Source organism: Pyxicephalus adspersus, chromosome 7, assembly GCF_032062135.1.
Source record: "Pyxicephalus adspersus chromosome 7, UCB_Pads_2.0, whole genome shotgun sequence".
Classification (NCBI taxonomy): Eukaryota; Metazoa; Chordata; class Amphibia; order Anura; family Pyxicephalidae; genus Pyxicephalus; species Pyxicephalus adspersus.
The window spans coordinates 46,797,753-46,814,688 of NC_092864.1; the positions used below are offsets into that span (position 1 = coordinate 46,797,753).

Below are 16,936 nucleotides of genomic sequence, written 5' to 3' on the forward strand. Positions count from 1 at the left end.
GTGTTAACATTTGTTGTTGGTAAAATCGTCTTTTCCGATTCCTGTATCACAAGAACTAGAGTTAATTCAATGAAACTGATGTCATTTCTGGATTCAGCAGACCTGAAATACACTAAATATATTAAAAAATGTTTTTTAGTTGAGCTGTGATTAGTGATATCTTGCATTGAATGCTCCAAATTTCTGCTTTTTTTTTACTGTATTAGTTGGTCTCTTCCAACTTGTAAAAAGAAATCAATATTTAACAATTTATAAACTTTGTGAGAGATGTTCTTTGGGTATATATCCCATGAAAGTACCTGCTATCCCTGTACTCAAGAGGTTGGGTTTAGGGAGCTGTAGTGATGGTTGGAAGTGGTTTGCGGTTATGCGATTAATAAGCTCTTACATTTTACAAAGCCTGCTTTACAACATTACTTTTAGTACTTTTAATTTATTATTAGTACTTTTAAAAATTTTTTTTTCCTAAAGCTTTGTTTTAAGGCACATGGCCACAATAAAATGTTCAGCATATTTCTATCTGCTGACTTTTCAAGCAGGATGGATAAAAGAGTGTGTGAGGTCACTTTGCCAGTTGTTGTTGCCAAGCACTAGTGATGATCATGTAGTGCTATGGAACATTGCTTTTCATGCTCACATTCTCCACTCTTCTTATACTATCGGCCATAAAACAACACCCCACTGTCTGACCATCTGCAACTCTTTTTATTTTGTGGGAATTTAACCAAGTGGCAAGACGAGCCAGCAACAAGCACAGCACACAGCAGAAATGTTTCTCTCATTTTTAAGCGATATCAGAACACAGGAACATAAATACATATAAATATTACTATATAGACAATGGGAAAAGGCTGCAGGGTCTATAAAAACAAATCTGCTTCATTGGTTTTAATCTAAACACAACACACATACGCATTATGTTAACTGGAACTGTCATCATATCAGTATAGAGTATTAAACCGGTGCCTCTTACAATCTTTTATCCAACATAATATATTGTCATATTTTTATTAAGTTACAGGCCTATTAGTTTTTATTGGTTAGTAGATGGTGAAGGCTCAGTTTGGTGTTTTTAAAACAGGATTTGTTACAAGAATATTGTCCAAACAAAACCAGACATTATATTTGCCCATGATGTTCAACATTAATTTTATATAGAATCTAAATAAATGTGTAGCACCCCTTTAATGGGAGTTACTCCATCTCTAGAACATTCTGTAATCTAGAAGTCCCAGTGTACATGCACCATTAAGTTTGGCCTAAAGTTAAATTTTCCTGAGTGATTGGTCACCCTTTGCTGTTGCTGGTTGAGATTTCTGTTATTAGTTGAGGAGCTGACCAATTATCAGTGAAAGGTGCCCAGTGAGGGGTTATATCGGGAGAATCAGGAGTAAGGGGAGAGGGGGGCATATTATGATGGAGATAAGGATCCTGAGGGCCTATGGCGTAACCCAGCTGGGGTTTGGGTCTGTAGTCTGGCAGTGAAACCTTTGAGTCTGTGTGAGAAGCCTGTGTTAGGACAAGGGCTCCCATGTGCTACAGGACTGAGGACTGTCAAAACATGAGCGGTTTACCTCAACAGGCAAGACTATTGCAACCGCTATCCATGGGACAGATTAGCATTAGGGCCTGAGATGGACAAAGATCCAAGGACTCCTCAGGACGAAGTTCTTTTGCCCTCTGAATCATTGATTGTCTTTTAGAACACTCTGCAACCCTGCTTGTCTCCCCTGTTGTTGAGTTGTTCTTAATAAAACCCCACACCCTATTTAAAAACTGTGTTATTTACCCCACCTGAAGTGAGAACCCATAAAAGTTCAGCTGCTCCAATGCCGATGAGTGCTACAAATTGCAAGGTAGCATCTTCTGCCCTGGTGTCCAACATATGGCCCTCAGTTAAGATGTGGAACACAGGAGGCCACGCAATGAATTTCAGAAGTTACGTGAGGTTGGAACCTCTGGAAACACAGTCCAGTAACTGTATTGATCCAATGTTTAAAAAGGAAGTTCCATGACATGAGTAGCATTATAACAAAATGCTGGAATATCTAAAATAATATTAAAGTGCTTTTACTATCCTAATATTACCATTTGTAATCCATACAATTGCAATGTTACAAACCTTACTTAATTCCTATTTCTCTTATATAATTGGTATATAACATCCAGTGAAAGAGGGGGGTTAAGTCCTAGGTCTGGGCAAGATCTGTATAGAAAGGGTGTTATATTGTATGTTAAAAGTGTTGGATGCTACACGAGGAAGAGAATTCAGTCCTTCTTGATATTTCTGGCCATTCATTTTTATTAGATGCTTATTTTGGATACTTTTAAAATTAGATCCACATTTTGTAGACTATACAGAGCTCCCAGCATACATTATGTGCATGGAAAATGTTTTATTTCTCATATATATCTCAAAAAAGGGCTTCTCTTGCAGTTCTATACTCAGCTGCTGACCGCCATGCACATACTCCCTAGAAATGAGAAAAATCATTAGATGCTTGCAGTTTGATATCAGACACAGTGACCTGTAAAAATCGCTTCTAGACAGAAAAGTTTTGTGAATCCAGTCACACAGAATGCTTTGATGAAGACTTTATATTCTGTATATTTAACCCACTGGATACAGTTTGTGATTTGTGTACTCTGCTTGCAGTTTTTGTTTGTTTTATGGTATGAATGGCAAGCCAAGATAATTCAAGTCATCTGCCAGCTTACTATAGTGCTGTAAGGGCAAACACAGAGTATGATAAGAAACATCACTTTTCTAAATTTTACATTTCTAAGGCTTGTTAGTTGCATACATTAAAGCCCAATTTAATTTTTAGTTTAAATTATCTGAATATATTTTAGGGGCATAAAACAAAAAGTGTTTAAAGCCATACAGTTTGTTTTTAAAAAAAAAACAGCCCCTAAAAGTATTCTGCAGAATTGGACCATTATTTTCTGTATTCTTTTGCATATGAGCTCATATTTTGCTTCTAATATTTTCAGCAGTCAGAGAGGCAATTTACCAAATATAATAAAAAAAAGAAGCTGATCTAAAAATAAACGGAGGTACCTATTTTTACCTGAAAAAAAAGGAAAATGCTTTGACTTGAATATAAACCTAGGGTACTAAATGCTGCCACCAATGCAAACATTCAAATCAGTCATCAGTAGGAATGCCACTAAAATTAATTACTAAATTTGCTAAATTTACTAAAAAATTAAACTTACATGAGCTCGGCCTATTTATCTTTATTTCTTTCCTTTTTACAGGTTATTATTTTTGTACTTTTAAGTTGGTTATTATGGGTCTTTAAATGATCGTTTGTGCATTATTGCTGACCAACAATAGATAGAGTTAGTGTACAATAGATCGTGTCACAAATAGCTTGCATGTTTCATAATACACTTTGAGATTCTCTGCCAAAACAAGTGGAAATTGAGATGTGGACTTCTGACCCACCAGAAATAGCTTCAGCATCTATAACTGGCACAGTTCTTCAATGTAATAATTAGGCACCATATTAGTCTATTGTTTTATAAAAGCTCTCCTAGACTGGATAAGATACACTTTCATCAGTGAAGCTAGGTGATCTTTGCTATTAGCAAATGTTTTCAATTCTGGACCATATCCATTCCAGGTTTGCTGGATCACCCAGCTTCACTGGTGAAAGTGTATCCTCTCCAGCCTTGGAGAACTTTAATAGAACAGGCCTATTGCTAGGATAACTTGATAGCTGCTTCACTGGGGTTTTCCTTGGCCTTCTTTTAGTTTAATATTAATACAACAGTAGTGGAATCATATTAGCTTAAACTTCATTAATGTAAACTTTTTCTTTGTGTTTGTAACAACTTAAACAATTGAGCACTCGTTTAATTGTACTTTCCCTGTGTCTAAATGCTGAGTGTTGCAGAGTGTTAACATACTTTATTTAAATAAATTCATATCTAATCGGAGGTCTGTTATAGCAAGGTGTGCAGTACATCTGCATAATTCTATTGTTTATTCATGTTTTAAATCCTTTTGAAAAGTGTTAAAGTGCTTCCTATTCATTATAAAAATCCTGCCACCCAAGAATTAGGACTTTGATGTCACCAATCCTGCTTCAAAGGCTTCTCACAATGCTATTAATCACAGTATAGCCTCTGAAGCTATAGCCAGGGAAAACATTTGGACATCTTGTGTTAAACTTCTTACAAACTTTAGAATATACTTGGATATCTAACAGATGAATTCTGCACAACACTTCTTCTGTAGGGTAAGGTTACTCATATTTCTGTAAATAGTTATTTTACAAGGAGATTCATGATACAGTCTTACTGTGAGTGGAACTGTTACTTTGTGTGCTTTATTTAAAGGAGAACTCCAGACACTTGTAAAGTTCAGTCCATGCACCTCATCAAGATTAATGTACAATATTTAACGTGTTTCATGTCTGTATCCTGGACTATTTTCACTCTCAGCACATTAGCTGAGGTTTTATATTTAGACGTTCACAATGGAAATGCCAACACTGATTACTAACCTAAAGGGAAAGAGTAATACACTGCATGAACTCCAGTTCTGACAGTTTTGTGTTTCAGTGTCCAGATGTGGTTAGGAAAGCATTTAAAAGAAACCTGTTATGACAATCACCATATTTACCTGCTAATATGATGATAAACAAACAAGAATCGATAGATATTTAAATGTACCTCTATATCAAGGGTATCCAACTGCTGTTCTTGGTGGTCTGTGCAGGCCAGGATTTCTATATAAACAAGCCATTTTCTGACTTTTTGTAAACGATTCTTTACTAATTATACTGCTGTTGGAGGGATACAAATATGTCTGCAGGATTGAAGTTGGACATCCTGGGTCTAAATATTTGAACTTTTAGAATCCCAAATTCAGCAGAAAACTGTAATGCAAATATTAACATTATTTCTTGGAGCTAAGCTAAGTCCACCTCTTTCATTTCCTGTGCTTCATTGGTCCATAACTAAACTTGGCATCCTCACAGTCTTGAAGGGGCTGTAGAAGACAAATCTGTATAGTAGAGCACTCACGTACCAGGTTTTTAAGGGCCAGGTTTTTAAGGCTCCTGGGTGCTCCAGCAGATATCTTAAAAGTAGATATCTCAGTGCTTGTAAAGGCCTGTATATCTGGAAAGATAGTAACTTAAATTATACAACAGGTGATTCAGTGTTCAGTAGGACCTTGCACTGTACTCTGCTGGCCGATGCAGCAATATTGTATAGATAGGCTGACAGGTAAGGTATTTTTTGTCTAGATAGAGAAATTACATGAAAACAATATTTTTTATAAATTCTGTAAATCGAAGTTGCATTTGCTGGAGTTGCAATTTTTCAGCTCCAATTAACCACCTAGCCGGTATGCCCGTACGAAGGTCGGGCAAAAAAAAATTGCTAGGATGGTTAACCCCGTAATTTTGTCACAGCCTTACCTCCATGGTCCCGCTGTGCACATCCAGCGGGACCATGGAGGTAAGGATTCCAGCGTCGTTTTCCTATTCCAGCGTCGTCCTCCGTCGTCCGTCGATCTCCCTCTCCAGCGTCGGGTGCCAGCGGGACCGGTAAGATGCCGGCCGGTATCTTGTGTTCCGCTGCCCGGCATCTTGCGTTCCGCCGCCCGGCCGGCTGAACACAAGATCCCGGCCGGCATCTTACCTGGTCCCGCTGATCGTCCACGTCCGTCTTCGTCCAGCGCCGGATGATCTCTGCAGGGAGAAGCCGTCCGGCGGAGAAAAAAACCCGGAAGGCTTCTCCCTGCGTGCGTGATGACGTCGGCGCGTGTGCGGGAAATTCAAATAGAAACTCATTCATTCATTTTGTATTGGATTGAATACAAACTCCTGTATTCAATCCAATACAAAATAATTCAAATAAATACAAAGTTTGTAATTGGTAAATTCAAACTGTCATTTTGTATTGGATTGAATACAAACTCCTGTATCCAATCCAATACAAAAAATAAAAAAAAATAAAATAAAAGTAAATAACTTGGAAATTCAAATTTATCTTTTGTATTTGATTGGATACAAACTTGCGCATCCAATCCAATACAAAAAAATAAATAAATAAATAAAATAAACGTAAATAACTTGGAAATTCAAATTTATATTTTGTATTTGATTGGATACAAACTTGCGTATCCAGTCCAATACAAAATAATATAAAATTAATACAAAGTACATAACTGGTAAATTCAAACGCTCATTTTGTATTGGATTGAATACAAACTCCGGTATCCAATCCAATACAAAAAAATAAAAAAAAATAAAAGTAAATACATTTTTTATATTCATATTATCTACTAGAACCCCTGTTCGGACATATTTCTGTAAGTTACAGGTCTACAATTTAAAAAAAAAATTTCATGAAAAACAGTGGATCACTTTTGGTAGAGAAATCTAGACCTCAGTGTAACGCTCAGGTGGTTAATAAATGTCTTTTGTAAACATGCTAATACATATGGTGTTAGTCTCAAACCAATGAGCATTCAGTGCTCAAAATACTACCACTTGTAGTACCACATATGGTCTACTTGACCTTACTGATTTTATCACATCAAATAAAAAAACATCATTATGTTGTGTCTTTGCGTTGTTAAATCTGGCAAATATTCAGCAATCTATAGCAGCATCCGAAATCATACCTAACGGTTCTGATGACAATAAATTGAATAGGTAATATCTAATGGGTTGCAACATGTTTTTGTACATCTTTTTATCATGTAACAAGTTAAGCCACAGGAGATTCAAATTTAAGGTCTTCCAATGTCAGATCCACTATAAATACTATTTATGTTATTGTGTCACATTATTGTTCTAAAACCTATGAGTTATTGTAGCTTTTATGGTGTCTCAAAATAGGCATTTAAAAAAAAATGTTACTATTCGCTTCAATAGTCTTAATCTATAAATTGTAACTAACATCTTGTGTAACCCTACAGGCACTGAATGTGGGATAAAATGTTAATAAAAAATTCTGTGGTTTTTCCCATGCAGCACATGCTGTAGATGTTTCATCCCACCTTTTGTTTTGTATGTTAGTACCCCGATAACACTACTTAGATTTTATTCCCTAAATAATTTTTGTATTAGAAAATATGAAATAACAGCAACTCCCTTTTGGTTTTCCTGTTACACAATCTGCCACATCCCCGTAATTAGTACTAAACAAAGCAACACAAACCACAAATGGCAGCTTCACATCAATCTGACATAATTATTGTCACTACAATGTTGTATAAATGTAAAAAAGTTTTGTTTTTATTGTTACATGTTAAAAACAATCATGAGTTATATGTTAAACGTCCAAGCATGAATTTCCTGAAATTCATGATTGGACGTTGATTTACTTGTCCCTTTGACATCTATGGCCCAACATAGATAAAACATCTATAGCACACTCTTGATTTTGGAAAGAGAACTGGAAAGTAAGTGAACATTATTCAAAATAATTGTATTTTATGTGTATTGGTAAAATGGTTATTGATTTTGTTCTATTATATGCAAGCTTTCTAGATCTCCTGATGAAGTGGACAATGTTTCTGTGAAACACCTTGAGACACTGTTCATCTAGAGATTCCATGCCTATTGTTGTAAAATCCAGAACATATACATGACTGTTTGCTTTTTTATTTGTTTTTAACAGATAACAATAAAACAATCCTTTTGTACATTTTTACAAAATTGTAGTGATGATAATTATGTCACATTAATGTGAAGGTGCCAAAAAAGTCCCATATGTGGTTTGTGTTGCTTTGTTTGGTAGAAAATGTGAAAAGTTTGATACTCATTGGCCTAATGTAGGAAAAGTCTGTTGAAGGTATTTTTTTCCTGTCAGATTTCTCCAACTACAGGTATTTTCAAACCTGAACTGTAAAAATATTTCAGTTGGAATTTTCATACATCAGGCCCTTTGAGTTTACCCTTCCACAAGGTTAAACCAAGTAGCTACATTACCTTTAATAAAGTTTTTGTAAAAGACACAATAAGGAAAATATTCAAATACTGTACTATAGGCTGCAGTTCATTGTTTACGGTCAATGCTTGGAGATATAAGTTTAATAAATACCACTGAAGTAGGTTTTAGCATCATATTATGCATTACTCATATAGTAACCACTCTTTCAGACTTGCAGTTTAAAACTGTGCAGTTAGCGGTTCCAGGGCACATAGCAAATTACTACTATAATAGGCTAGCTTGCTTTTTTCCCCAAAGTAGTACTCAACTGCTAACAAAAGACATTCAGTTGACTCTCTGGTGGGAGTAGAAAATGTGTTTTTCTTTCTTAACAAATGGCTGTAGAATTTTTCAAACCAATTTATAGAACAGATAAATCATCTATTTATTCTGCAGGTAACTTGGCTCAGTCAAGAGCACGAGTGACAGCAGCTTCAAGATCCTTACCACCTCAATTAATTGCTGGGCGTATTAAGGTCTGTAAAAGGAGATATTGTCTTTTTAAAGGTATTTTAAACTTTCATTCAAGTACTAGAAACCTATGAAAAATAAAATGCTGGGGGTCCAGCTTAAACTGTGTAGAGAGGGTAGATTTATGTCACCTGACATGATTTTCATAACTGTGAAACTTAGTGCTGGATTACTAAACAACTAAGAGGAAGGACTGCTGTTTCTGATGGAGAGGATGCAGCAAGGTTCCTCTTGCTCATTCTTCCCTCTCTTCTCCCCTCTGCTGCCTTTGCAATGCTAATTTGTTCTACTGTCGCTGGAAATAATGGTTAAACTTTGTTTCTAAACACTTTGTTTCCCTATCTGTATAGGGATTTACCATTTAAATCTCTTCTGAGATTGTCTTGACAAAATATAGTGTGTTACCATATAAAAGAGTAACTGTTCTTTAACATTATATTACACATAATCTACATTTATCAATTACTAATTTGTGAAGGTTATGGCAGGACAGGACCCAGCATAAACATCTAGATCTGTGGCTTAAATTGATATACTTTTTATTTCCCTACACCCTATTTTAGACTGGTGAAGTTCCACCTGTAAGTGTTACAGATTTATTAAATCTACTTAAAACTTAAAATATTATAGGAAGTAGTTTTAACCTATATTAAAACTACTTCCTATAATATTAAATATAATATAATATTATTCTATTCTCTCTTTTCAAATAATATTTATGAGTACAGGCTACATGTTGATAGATTTATCATAAACATGTTATAAATGTTAAATTGTGAAAATTAAACCTACCTATGTTTTAGGAGCACCTTATATTAGTTTATATATTTGCCTTCAGGTGGACACTATGGAAATGATGAGACATCCAGAAGAGACAACAAACATGAAAAGGCAAACAGTGGCTTCCTATTTTAGGGTAATCTTCTGTCCTGCTAATGTTAAAGTGTATTTAAATGCAAATGCTTACACCTAAACATATATGTATACACAAACTTTAGATTGCTATTAACATGACTGATTAATTGTATGGTTATATTTTTTTGTAAAAAATTAAAGGTAAAACCTGAAGCCCATTTTAAACCTGTACTTCATTTCTTTGATTTTTCAATCAGTCAGGGAGCCATAAACTCTTAGGAATGGTGTCAAGTTGGTAGAAAGTAAAAAGGTTACAAATGTTTCTTAAAATGTGTCAAAACAAGCTGTATCAATGTGCATTGTTTCCTTTTCACATGTGCATTCAGTAGAAAATATTTGCAGTCCCTTTTGTAGTAGATAATTTGAGCATTGCACTGGTTAAACCAATGTATAGATGTCACACAGGCATAAGTAAATTAATTTTAGCCTAAACATGCAATTTCACATAGAGGAAGAATTGCATCACTTTAATTTAGTTAATTAAACTCCCTAGAGCTTTGAAACTAACATTTATATTATGTGACACTAATTTATTTGAGAAGGATATTGGTTTTATGTATTAAACTAATGCAGGATTGCTCAAAAGTAGCATCATGTCACAGACATTAAAATGTCAATAAATATATTTACACTCTGTCATTGTTTTGTTCCACTGCAAAAATAGTTTATGCCTAAATTTGTACTTGGTGTAAAGTTACAAATTTAAAGTACACATAAACCATAGATAAATTACATTTGGTTTGCTGAATCACAGTGTATTATAAACATACATTATACTTTTTTTAGTACAATATTGTTTTGAACTGTTGATCTCTAAAATGCTCTTCGTAGCCAATTTTGGACTGTATGCATGCACTTCAGAGGTAGTTGAAACTCATTTTTTCCTGAAAAGAGAGAGCATTTTTCACTGAAAGACTACCCAGGAGAACAGTTGTAAAACAGTGATATTGTCACAGACCTAATAACATAGGAACACAGGAATCTTTATGGTAGAATCCCCAAAAATAATTTAAATTAACAAATGCATATTTAACCTTGTAAAAACTTGTAAATAACTGTTAAAATAAAATATTTAAGCTAATAAAATATTTATTTTCAGTGCTTGGGTTTACATAAAGACATCAGGTGGATAGTTTTGCATGCAAATTTCTTTACAACCTTATTATTTATTGTCTTATATTCTAATGTTTGGGCTGTTTGTTGTTTAGTACTCCCTAATGGATCTTTTGTCAAAAATGGTGGTTGGACAGCCTCATTTTGTGCGCTGCATCAAACCAAATGATGACCGAGAAGCAATGAAGTTCTCAAGGGATCGGGTGCTCATGCAACTACGCTATACTGGCATTCTGGAAACTGTTAACATCCGGAGACAAGGATATTCTCACCGTATTTTATTTGAGGAGTTTCTAAAGAGGTACCGATATTATACATAAAGCATGAGTCTGCAAGACATAGGTCCTGATTTATTAAAGCTCTACAAAACTGGAGAAGATAGACTATCATTGATGAGCCTGGGTTATCTAGCAAACATGAATCAGATTTTCTTAAATCATTTGCTATTTGGCAAATGTTTTCAATACTGGACTAGATCCATTCCAGGTTCCTATCTTCTCTGGTCTTTGAGCGCTTTGATGAGTCAGTTCCATAGAATTATAACATTTTAGCTACTCTTGCATCTGTATATACCTGTATGTAAAAAAGTGTTTTTGCCTTTATAGTTTTGGAAACATACTGCTTTTGATTATTTGTTATCTTTTTTTGTACACTCTATTTGTTTTGTTTTCTTTTGGTAAAATATTGAGACTAATGAGGGACCATTTGTTGGCACAGGAACAGGTCCAGACTGGTTAAAAGGGGTTTGTAAACCACCACAAATCACCTTAATGTTACCATTTCCTAATTTTCCTAAACCTAATTAGTAATAAATTGTCCGATTTGAAATAAAATGATGTTACATGACCAACTGAAATGTTTAATGTACACTCACCTATGTCTATGCTCCATTGCATGCGTTGCCATCTTTACCCAGTCCACTTATGGGTTCAGGATCTTCAACTAACTTGATTGGTCAGCCTGGATTCCTGGCAGTCAGGAATATGATGGGATACCAGACATCATACACTGAGCTTTGCATGTGCGGATCAGTGAACATTGTAAAAAAGATTGAAAACAGGCAGGCAAGTTTATTTTACTGAAGAAGAGACACACAATTTTTGCTCACAATCTTTTATGAATTACGTTTAGTTCCACTTAGAAATTACTAACGTTACTGAGTTGGACACATTCTAGTAAACACACACATATTCATGACTGTAATGTGTAGAGATTAAGGTATATGCTTGAAATCATCCAGATTTTCCACCATGTGCTAAAATTATTATGGCACTAAAAAGATATTGAACTAACTAGATCTAGAGGTAGATACAGATTAGTGTATGTACACAGAAAATAACCCAGGGCTCGTGAAAACAGTATTGGAAGCAAAGCAAGTAGTGGCTGGTCATTCCACATTTATAGTGGAGTGTGTCAGGTCAGATGATGATTGTCTAAAACATAATTGACGGTGTGAACAATTGTGAAACATTTGTCAATTGTTGGTAAATTGCGATTTGTAGAAAAGTAGATTTGTTAGATTGAGTAGATTTGTTAAAAATATTATATGAATGGATAGTGTTAAAGTCTTCATCCCCAGGATGATATATTCAGTTTACATTGTTGTACCCAGTAACACCTTTTGTGTTGGGTCTTTTTGGATATACAGGCTTTTATCTTGGTAAAGTAATAGAAAAACACGTGGAGATGTTTTGTCAAAATGTTTTTTCGACACCCCATAGGATGACTAGTTGACTCTATGTGTTCTTCTTCACCCCTGTGTTTCATGTGGTGCAATACTTGACCTTAAATGTTAACTACAACAAACTATACATTGACCTGGATAAATGAGAAACTTCTCAGACACACTGAAACATTTACCTTTCTTTATTGACCATTACAGGTTGCACATCTTTGGTTGGCTGAAACTTGTTCAGCACATCTCATGATATCCATGTTTAGGATTACATCACTGGTAGGATCAGTTGGGCACCAGACATAAATGACTGCTTGTTACTGAAAAAACAACCTGACTAATGATAAAACAGCCTGAGACCCATACTTAGTTTTATCCAAGTCTTGAAATACCCATGGTTAACGTTATCCCTGTCTCCTAAACATTGCTTTTCTGTATTCTTCACTATTCTATCCTCAGATGTCATATTAGTAGTTTATGAAACACAACTGTCGTATAAGCATTGTTTAAAGATACCGGCAGGAAAGAAAACCTGCTAGCTCATCTATTTTGTTTATACCGGACTAAAAAGGATCAAAGTAGCAATTAAGTTGCAGGCTTAAGGATCTTTCATATCCTGAGATTTTCCATAAGGCAGCGACTCTTGTTCTTTCTTGCCTAATGGGTTTTTGAATATGAACAAAGAAGTGCCAATCTGTTTAGCATTTGATCTGCTCTTCTGAATATTTGAAGAATTTCATGGATCACTGGCTAATGTATTTATCTATTCCCAATATTTCATTTAAAGGATCCCTTTCAAAGCTGCAATTATGGCTCTGAGCACAGCAAATAATGTGTGCAAATTCAGCAAGGTCTCATCCTGTGTCTTAAGAACTCTGATACTAAAACAGAAGTGAAGAATAGCTGATCAGAAGATTTGCCTCAGAATGAATAAACAGGATTTTAAATACAATGACAATAACTGAGGAAATTGGGATAAGTTGATTGCTAAATATGGAAAAATAAAGAGCAGTAACCCCTAGCAAACAATCAGATAATTTAAGGCAGTAAAACTAATAAAAATAGTTGATTACTGGTTGCTTATTGTCACATTATAGGTGAATGGTGCCAACAGAAACAATGGTGCCAACAACTAAAACCTCCTAATGGTAATCCATATGTTATTTTATATTACTATATGTTGCTAGTTTATAAATCCACCGGGTATGTAAGAATATTTGCATGTCAATGAATCCCTATTATTTGCAGTTTTCTCTCTTGCCTGTTGAATTATGGGATGTCCTAATTCAATCACAATATAGTGCTGGTGGGAGAAAAATATCATCAAAATATTGATGCTATGCTAATCTCTGATACAGTTGGTATACAGTTCAGCTACATAGAGGTGCACATACTTACAGCATTTTCCCAAATTATCCTTTTATGGCCAAATGTTGGGATAAAATCCTTTTTCCCATTTGCCCATTAGGGGTAGTTGAATAGTTCACATTAGAGCTGACCTGGATTTTGAGTAATCAGTTCCAATTACTTACTATGCCTGTCATTGAAAAGTTTAGTAGGCCACAGGACGATGGCAGCTGTCATTGTCTGGCAGCCATATTGACTGAGCTATACTATCCAGCTACTTTACCAATCCAGCTGCTGGTAAAAGACAGCTATAATTGTCATTGTTCAGCCACTCCAGCAAGGGAGCAGCTGGGCATAATTCTGCAGCTGGATTGGCTGAACAGTGCGCAATACCAACCCTTTAAGGGGACAGCCAAGGATAGCTGTCCTGGGCTAACCCCTTGCAGGATTGGCTCTACACAATGACAGAAGCTCTACCCAGCTGGGCATAGCTCCTTTCATTGTATTCAGCATGGACAGGTATCCCAAGCTGCTTTTTTGCAGGACTGTCACCACTCAACCAAGCTTCTTTTATTGTTTAGCCGATTTAGCCACTGGATGATGGTAGCTTTCATAGCCCAGTAGCCAGATTGGCTGATTGTAGAGCTCAGGCTATACAGCCTGCAGCCATTGCCACTCACTAAACCTGTCATTGACAGGTATAGCATACAGCTATAAAAGGTTTAAATATCCAAAATATGGATTCCAACTTGGACTCTTTCAGCCAGTCCAAAATCATCCCAATTTGTTTGACAGATGCCTCGTTTGATAATAAGCATGTTCTTGTCTGAGCTAGGGTGTGGACTAAACTTATAAAGCTACTTTGAACCCCTCCGTGCTTGATCTGATCCAATGTATTACTATACCTGCATGTCAACCACAGGAAACAAAACTGTGCACCATTTCAGCACAGCCTTTTTGCTATAAACTGAACTGTGAATTAGTTAAAATGATTAGTCATATGTTCCTTTTTTTTTAAACCATTGTATTAAATGGTTTTAGCCTTGGAGACGCAACCAACAGTGACTGTTTTTATGTAATTTCTTTTCCAATCGCATTGTCTTTATGCGCTAGTTTTATGTTTACCTAAATTACTAAAATGTCACACTTCTGCACTTTATAAAATCCATGGAGAACGCTAAGCTGTGTGTGAATTTATTGCAGAAAACTATGGAATAGCGGTTAGTACATCAAGGTGGCAGTGGCAATTATATGAGTGACAGGCAATCTATAATATGGATCAGAACCCATGAATCAAATCACTAGTGAATTGCTGTGCTGTGTACTTGGGAAAGATAGTTAAGCATATAGAATGGCTTTTGACTTTGTTTATGTTAACTTTTTAAAACAGAAGCATTAAGAGAAAACACTCAGGGCCTAATTTATTAAAGTTCTCCAAGACTGGAGAAGAAAGACTATTATATGTGAACCTAGGTAATCCAGCAAACCTGGAATACACCTGGTTCAGGATTAAAAACAATTGGCAAGTAACAGTAAATTATTTTAGGAGACCCATTCCCCATCACCCAGATTCACTTATTTTAGCCTTACTTCTCCAGTCTTGTGGAGCTTTAACAGGTCAGACCCTATGCGTCCATTGCTCCTGATATTTGTTATGCTATTTAGTAGAATTATGGCTCCCCCATTGTTTGCTTTCAAGTGGACTTATCACTGAAATAATATTTAGGATGTCATTCATGATCTGGTTCTAAAAAATACTGGTTGATGTCTGAGAGTGAGTAAAGCTAATAGCTTTTAAATTATTTGTTGCTTCCTCATGTCCAGTCATCAGGGTGCTGAACACTATATTCCTTAACTCTATTAGAAAAACTAGGGTCACACTTCTGGCTGTGCTATCTGGTAGATGTGTATGGATCACAAAAGTGATTGCTAATCCTTAGTAATAAAAGTGCTGCCCTGTATTTGGCTTTGTTTATGGAGTTTAATTTTTTTCTTCCATTTTCTCCCATTTTCAAGGTATTATTATCTTGCCTTCAAAGCACATCAAAATCCTCCTGCCACAAAAGAAAGTTGTGCTGCCATTCTAGAGAAAGCCAAGCTTGAAAGCTGGGTTCTTGGAAAAACAAAGGTAGATAAAATACTACAAGTGATATCTCGTCTGTAATAAAAATAAATTTACCCTGAAGATACACTTAGAGATAAATAAAATTTATCAATCTAGCCAGTTAACAATACTAAGGCCTAGTACTCACATGCAAATTTTTACTTATGATCTAATCATAGATCTGATTTGACAGCAAACTAATTGTAAGCAACACTTTCTTTTGGGTCTTTGATCAGACATGGATCGATGAGACATATTGGAAATATCAATTGAAGGTACACAATATGTGTTGTGTGCATAAATTCAATTGGGAATTTTTATATGTTGGACAATCCCTAGCATAGTACTGTGATTCACCACATTGTACATGTACAGTATGTGCCATGTTTTGGGCCTAATGACTGGGCAATACCTGATCAGTAAATTAGTCTATAAAGAGCAAAATTAGCAACAGATGTACTCTTGTGCAATAGGCCTTAGGTGACCTAAACCTGAGCTGGAAGCGCAACTGGACAAAAGTTATTTTACCAACACCCTCCTTATGATACATATAGGAGAAAGACATGCATGTTTTTAGGTTTGTGTAATTAGCTGTACTAACCAAAAACTTGCAGATATTTTCACAGCTTTTCTTTCCACTGAAGGTGTTCTTAAAATATTACCATGTAGAACAGTTAAATCTCCTCCTGCGAGAAGTCATTGGACGAGTGGTGGTGATGCAGGCCTACACCAAAGGTTGGCTTGGAGCAAGGCGGTACAAGAAAGTGAAAGAAAAAAGAGAAAAGAGTGCTACCTGCATTCAAGCTGGTAAATATCACACTATGACACCAATGATTAGAAATATAACTATGAAGGACTCAGTGATCAACACATTAGTACCCCTTAAATACCATGCCAGTTGCATCTCTGTTGTCTCACCCTTTACTCAATGGTCAGCTGCCTTGTATTTGATTCTTTTTAAATAAGTTCTACTTTGTGTCACTAATACTTTTTTAATCTATTTAATAAAAATGGTTTTCCTAATGAACTGTTGTGTTGTTTTCGATGCATTACTGCAAAAGTATGCCGTTAGGTTGTTATGTTTTTCTATTATTTTCCAGCATGGAGAGGATATGACACCCGGAAAAAATTCCAGAAATTAAGAGTCAGAAGAAATGAAGCAGCTACTGTTATTCAAGCAGGTAACAGAAAGAAAATCTGGATTTAAAGTACAAATAACATGCATAACATTGCACTTAGGAATTCCAGGGTCATGTGTCCTCTCCTGATGGTAACTAAAGCTGCGTACACACTTCCAATTTTTATCGTTGGAAATGAACGACGAACGATCGATTGGTCAAAAATCGTTCGTA

General features: G+C 35.5%; 1 protein-coding gene across 2 annotated transcripts in view; it reads left to right on the plus strand.

The window, feature by feature from the left end:
* MYO3B (myosin IIIB) overlaps positions 1 to 16,936 on the plus strand; it is a 152,803-nt gene that overhangs the window by 82,437 nt on the left and 53,430 nt on the right. For both annotated transcript variants that reach the window (XR_011921729.1, XM_072418312.1), the window contains exons 19-24: positions 8,356 to 8,435; positions 9,269 to 9,346; positions 10,554 to 10,759; positions 15,497 to 15,608; positions 16,229 to 16,391; positions 16,685 to 16,765. Coding sequence is in view for 1 of the 2 variants with exons in the window: in XM_072418312.1 (XP_072274413.1) it covers positions 8,356 to 8,435; positions 9,269 to 9,346; positions 10,554 to 10,759; positions 15,497 to 15,608; positions 16,229 to 16,391; positions 16,685 to 16,765 (720 nt within the window). In the remaining variant the exon portion in view is untranslated. The remainder of the gene's footprint in view (positions 1 to 8,355; positions 8,436 to 9,268; positions 9,347 to 10,553; positions 10,760 to 15,496; positions 15,609 to 16,228; positions 16,392 to 16,684; positions 16,766 to 16,936) is intronic.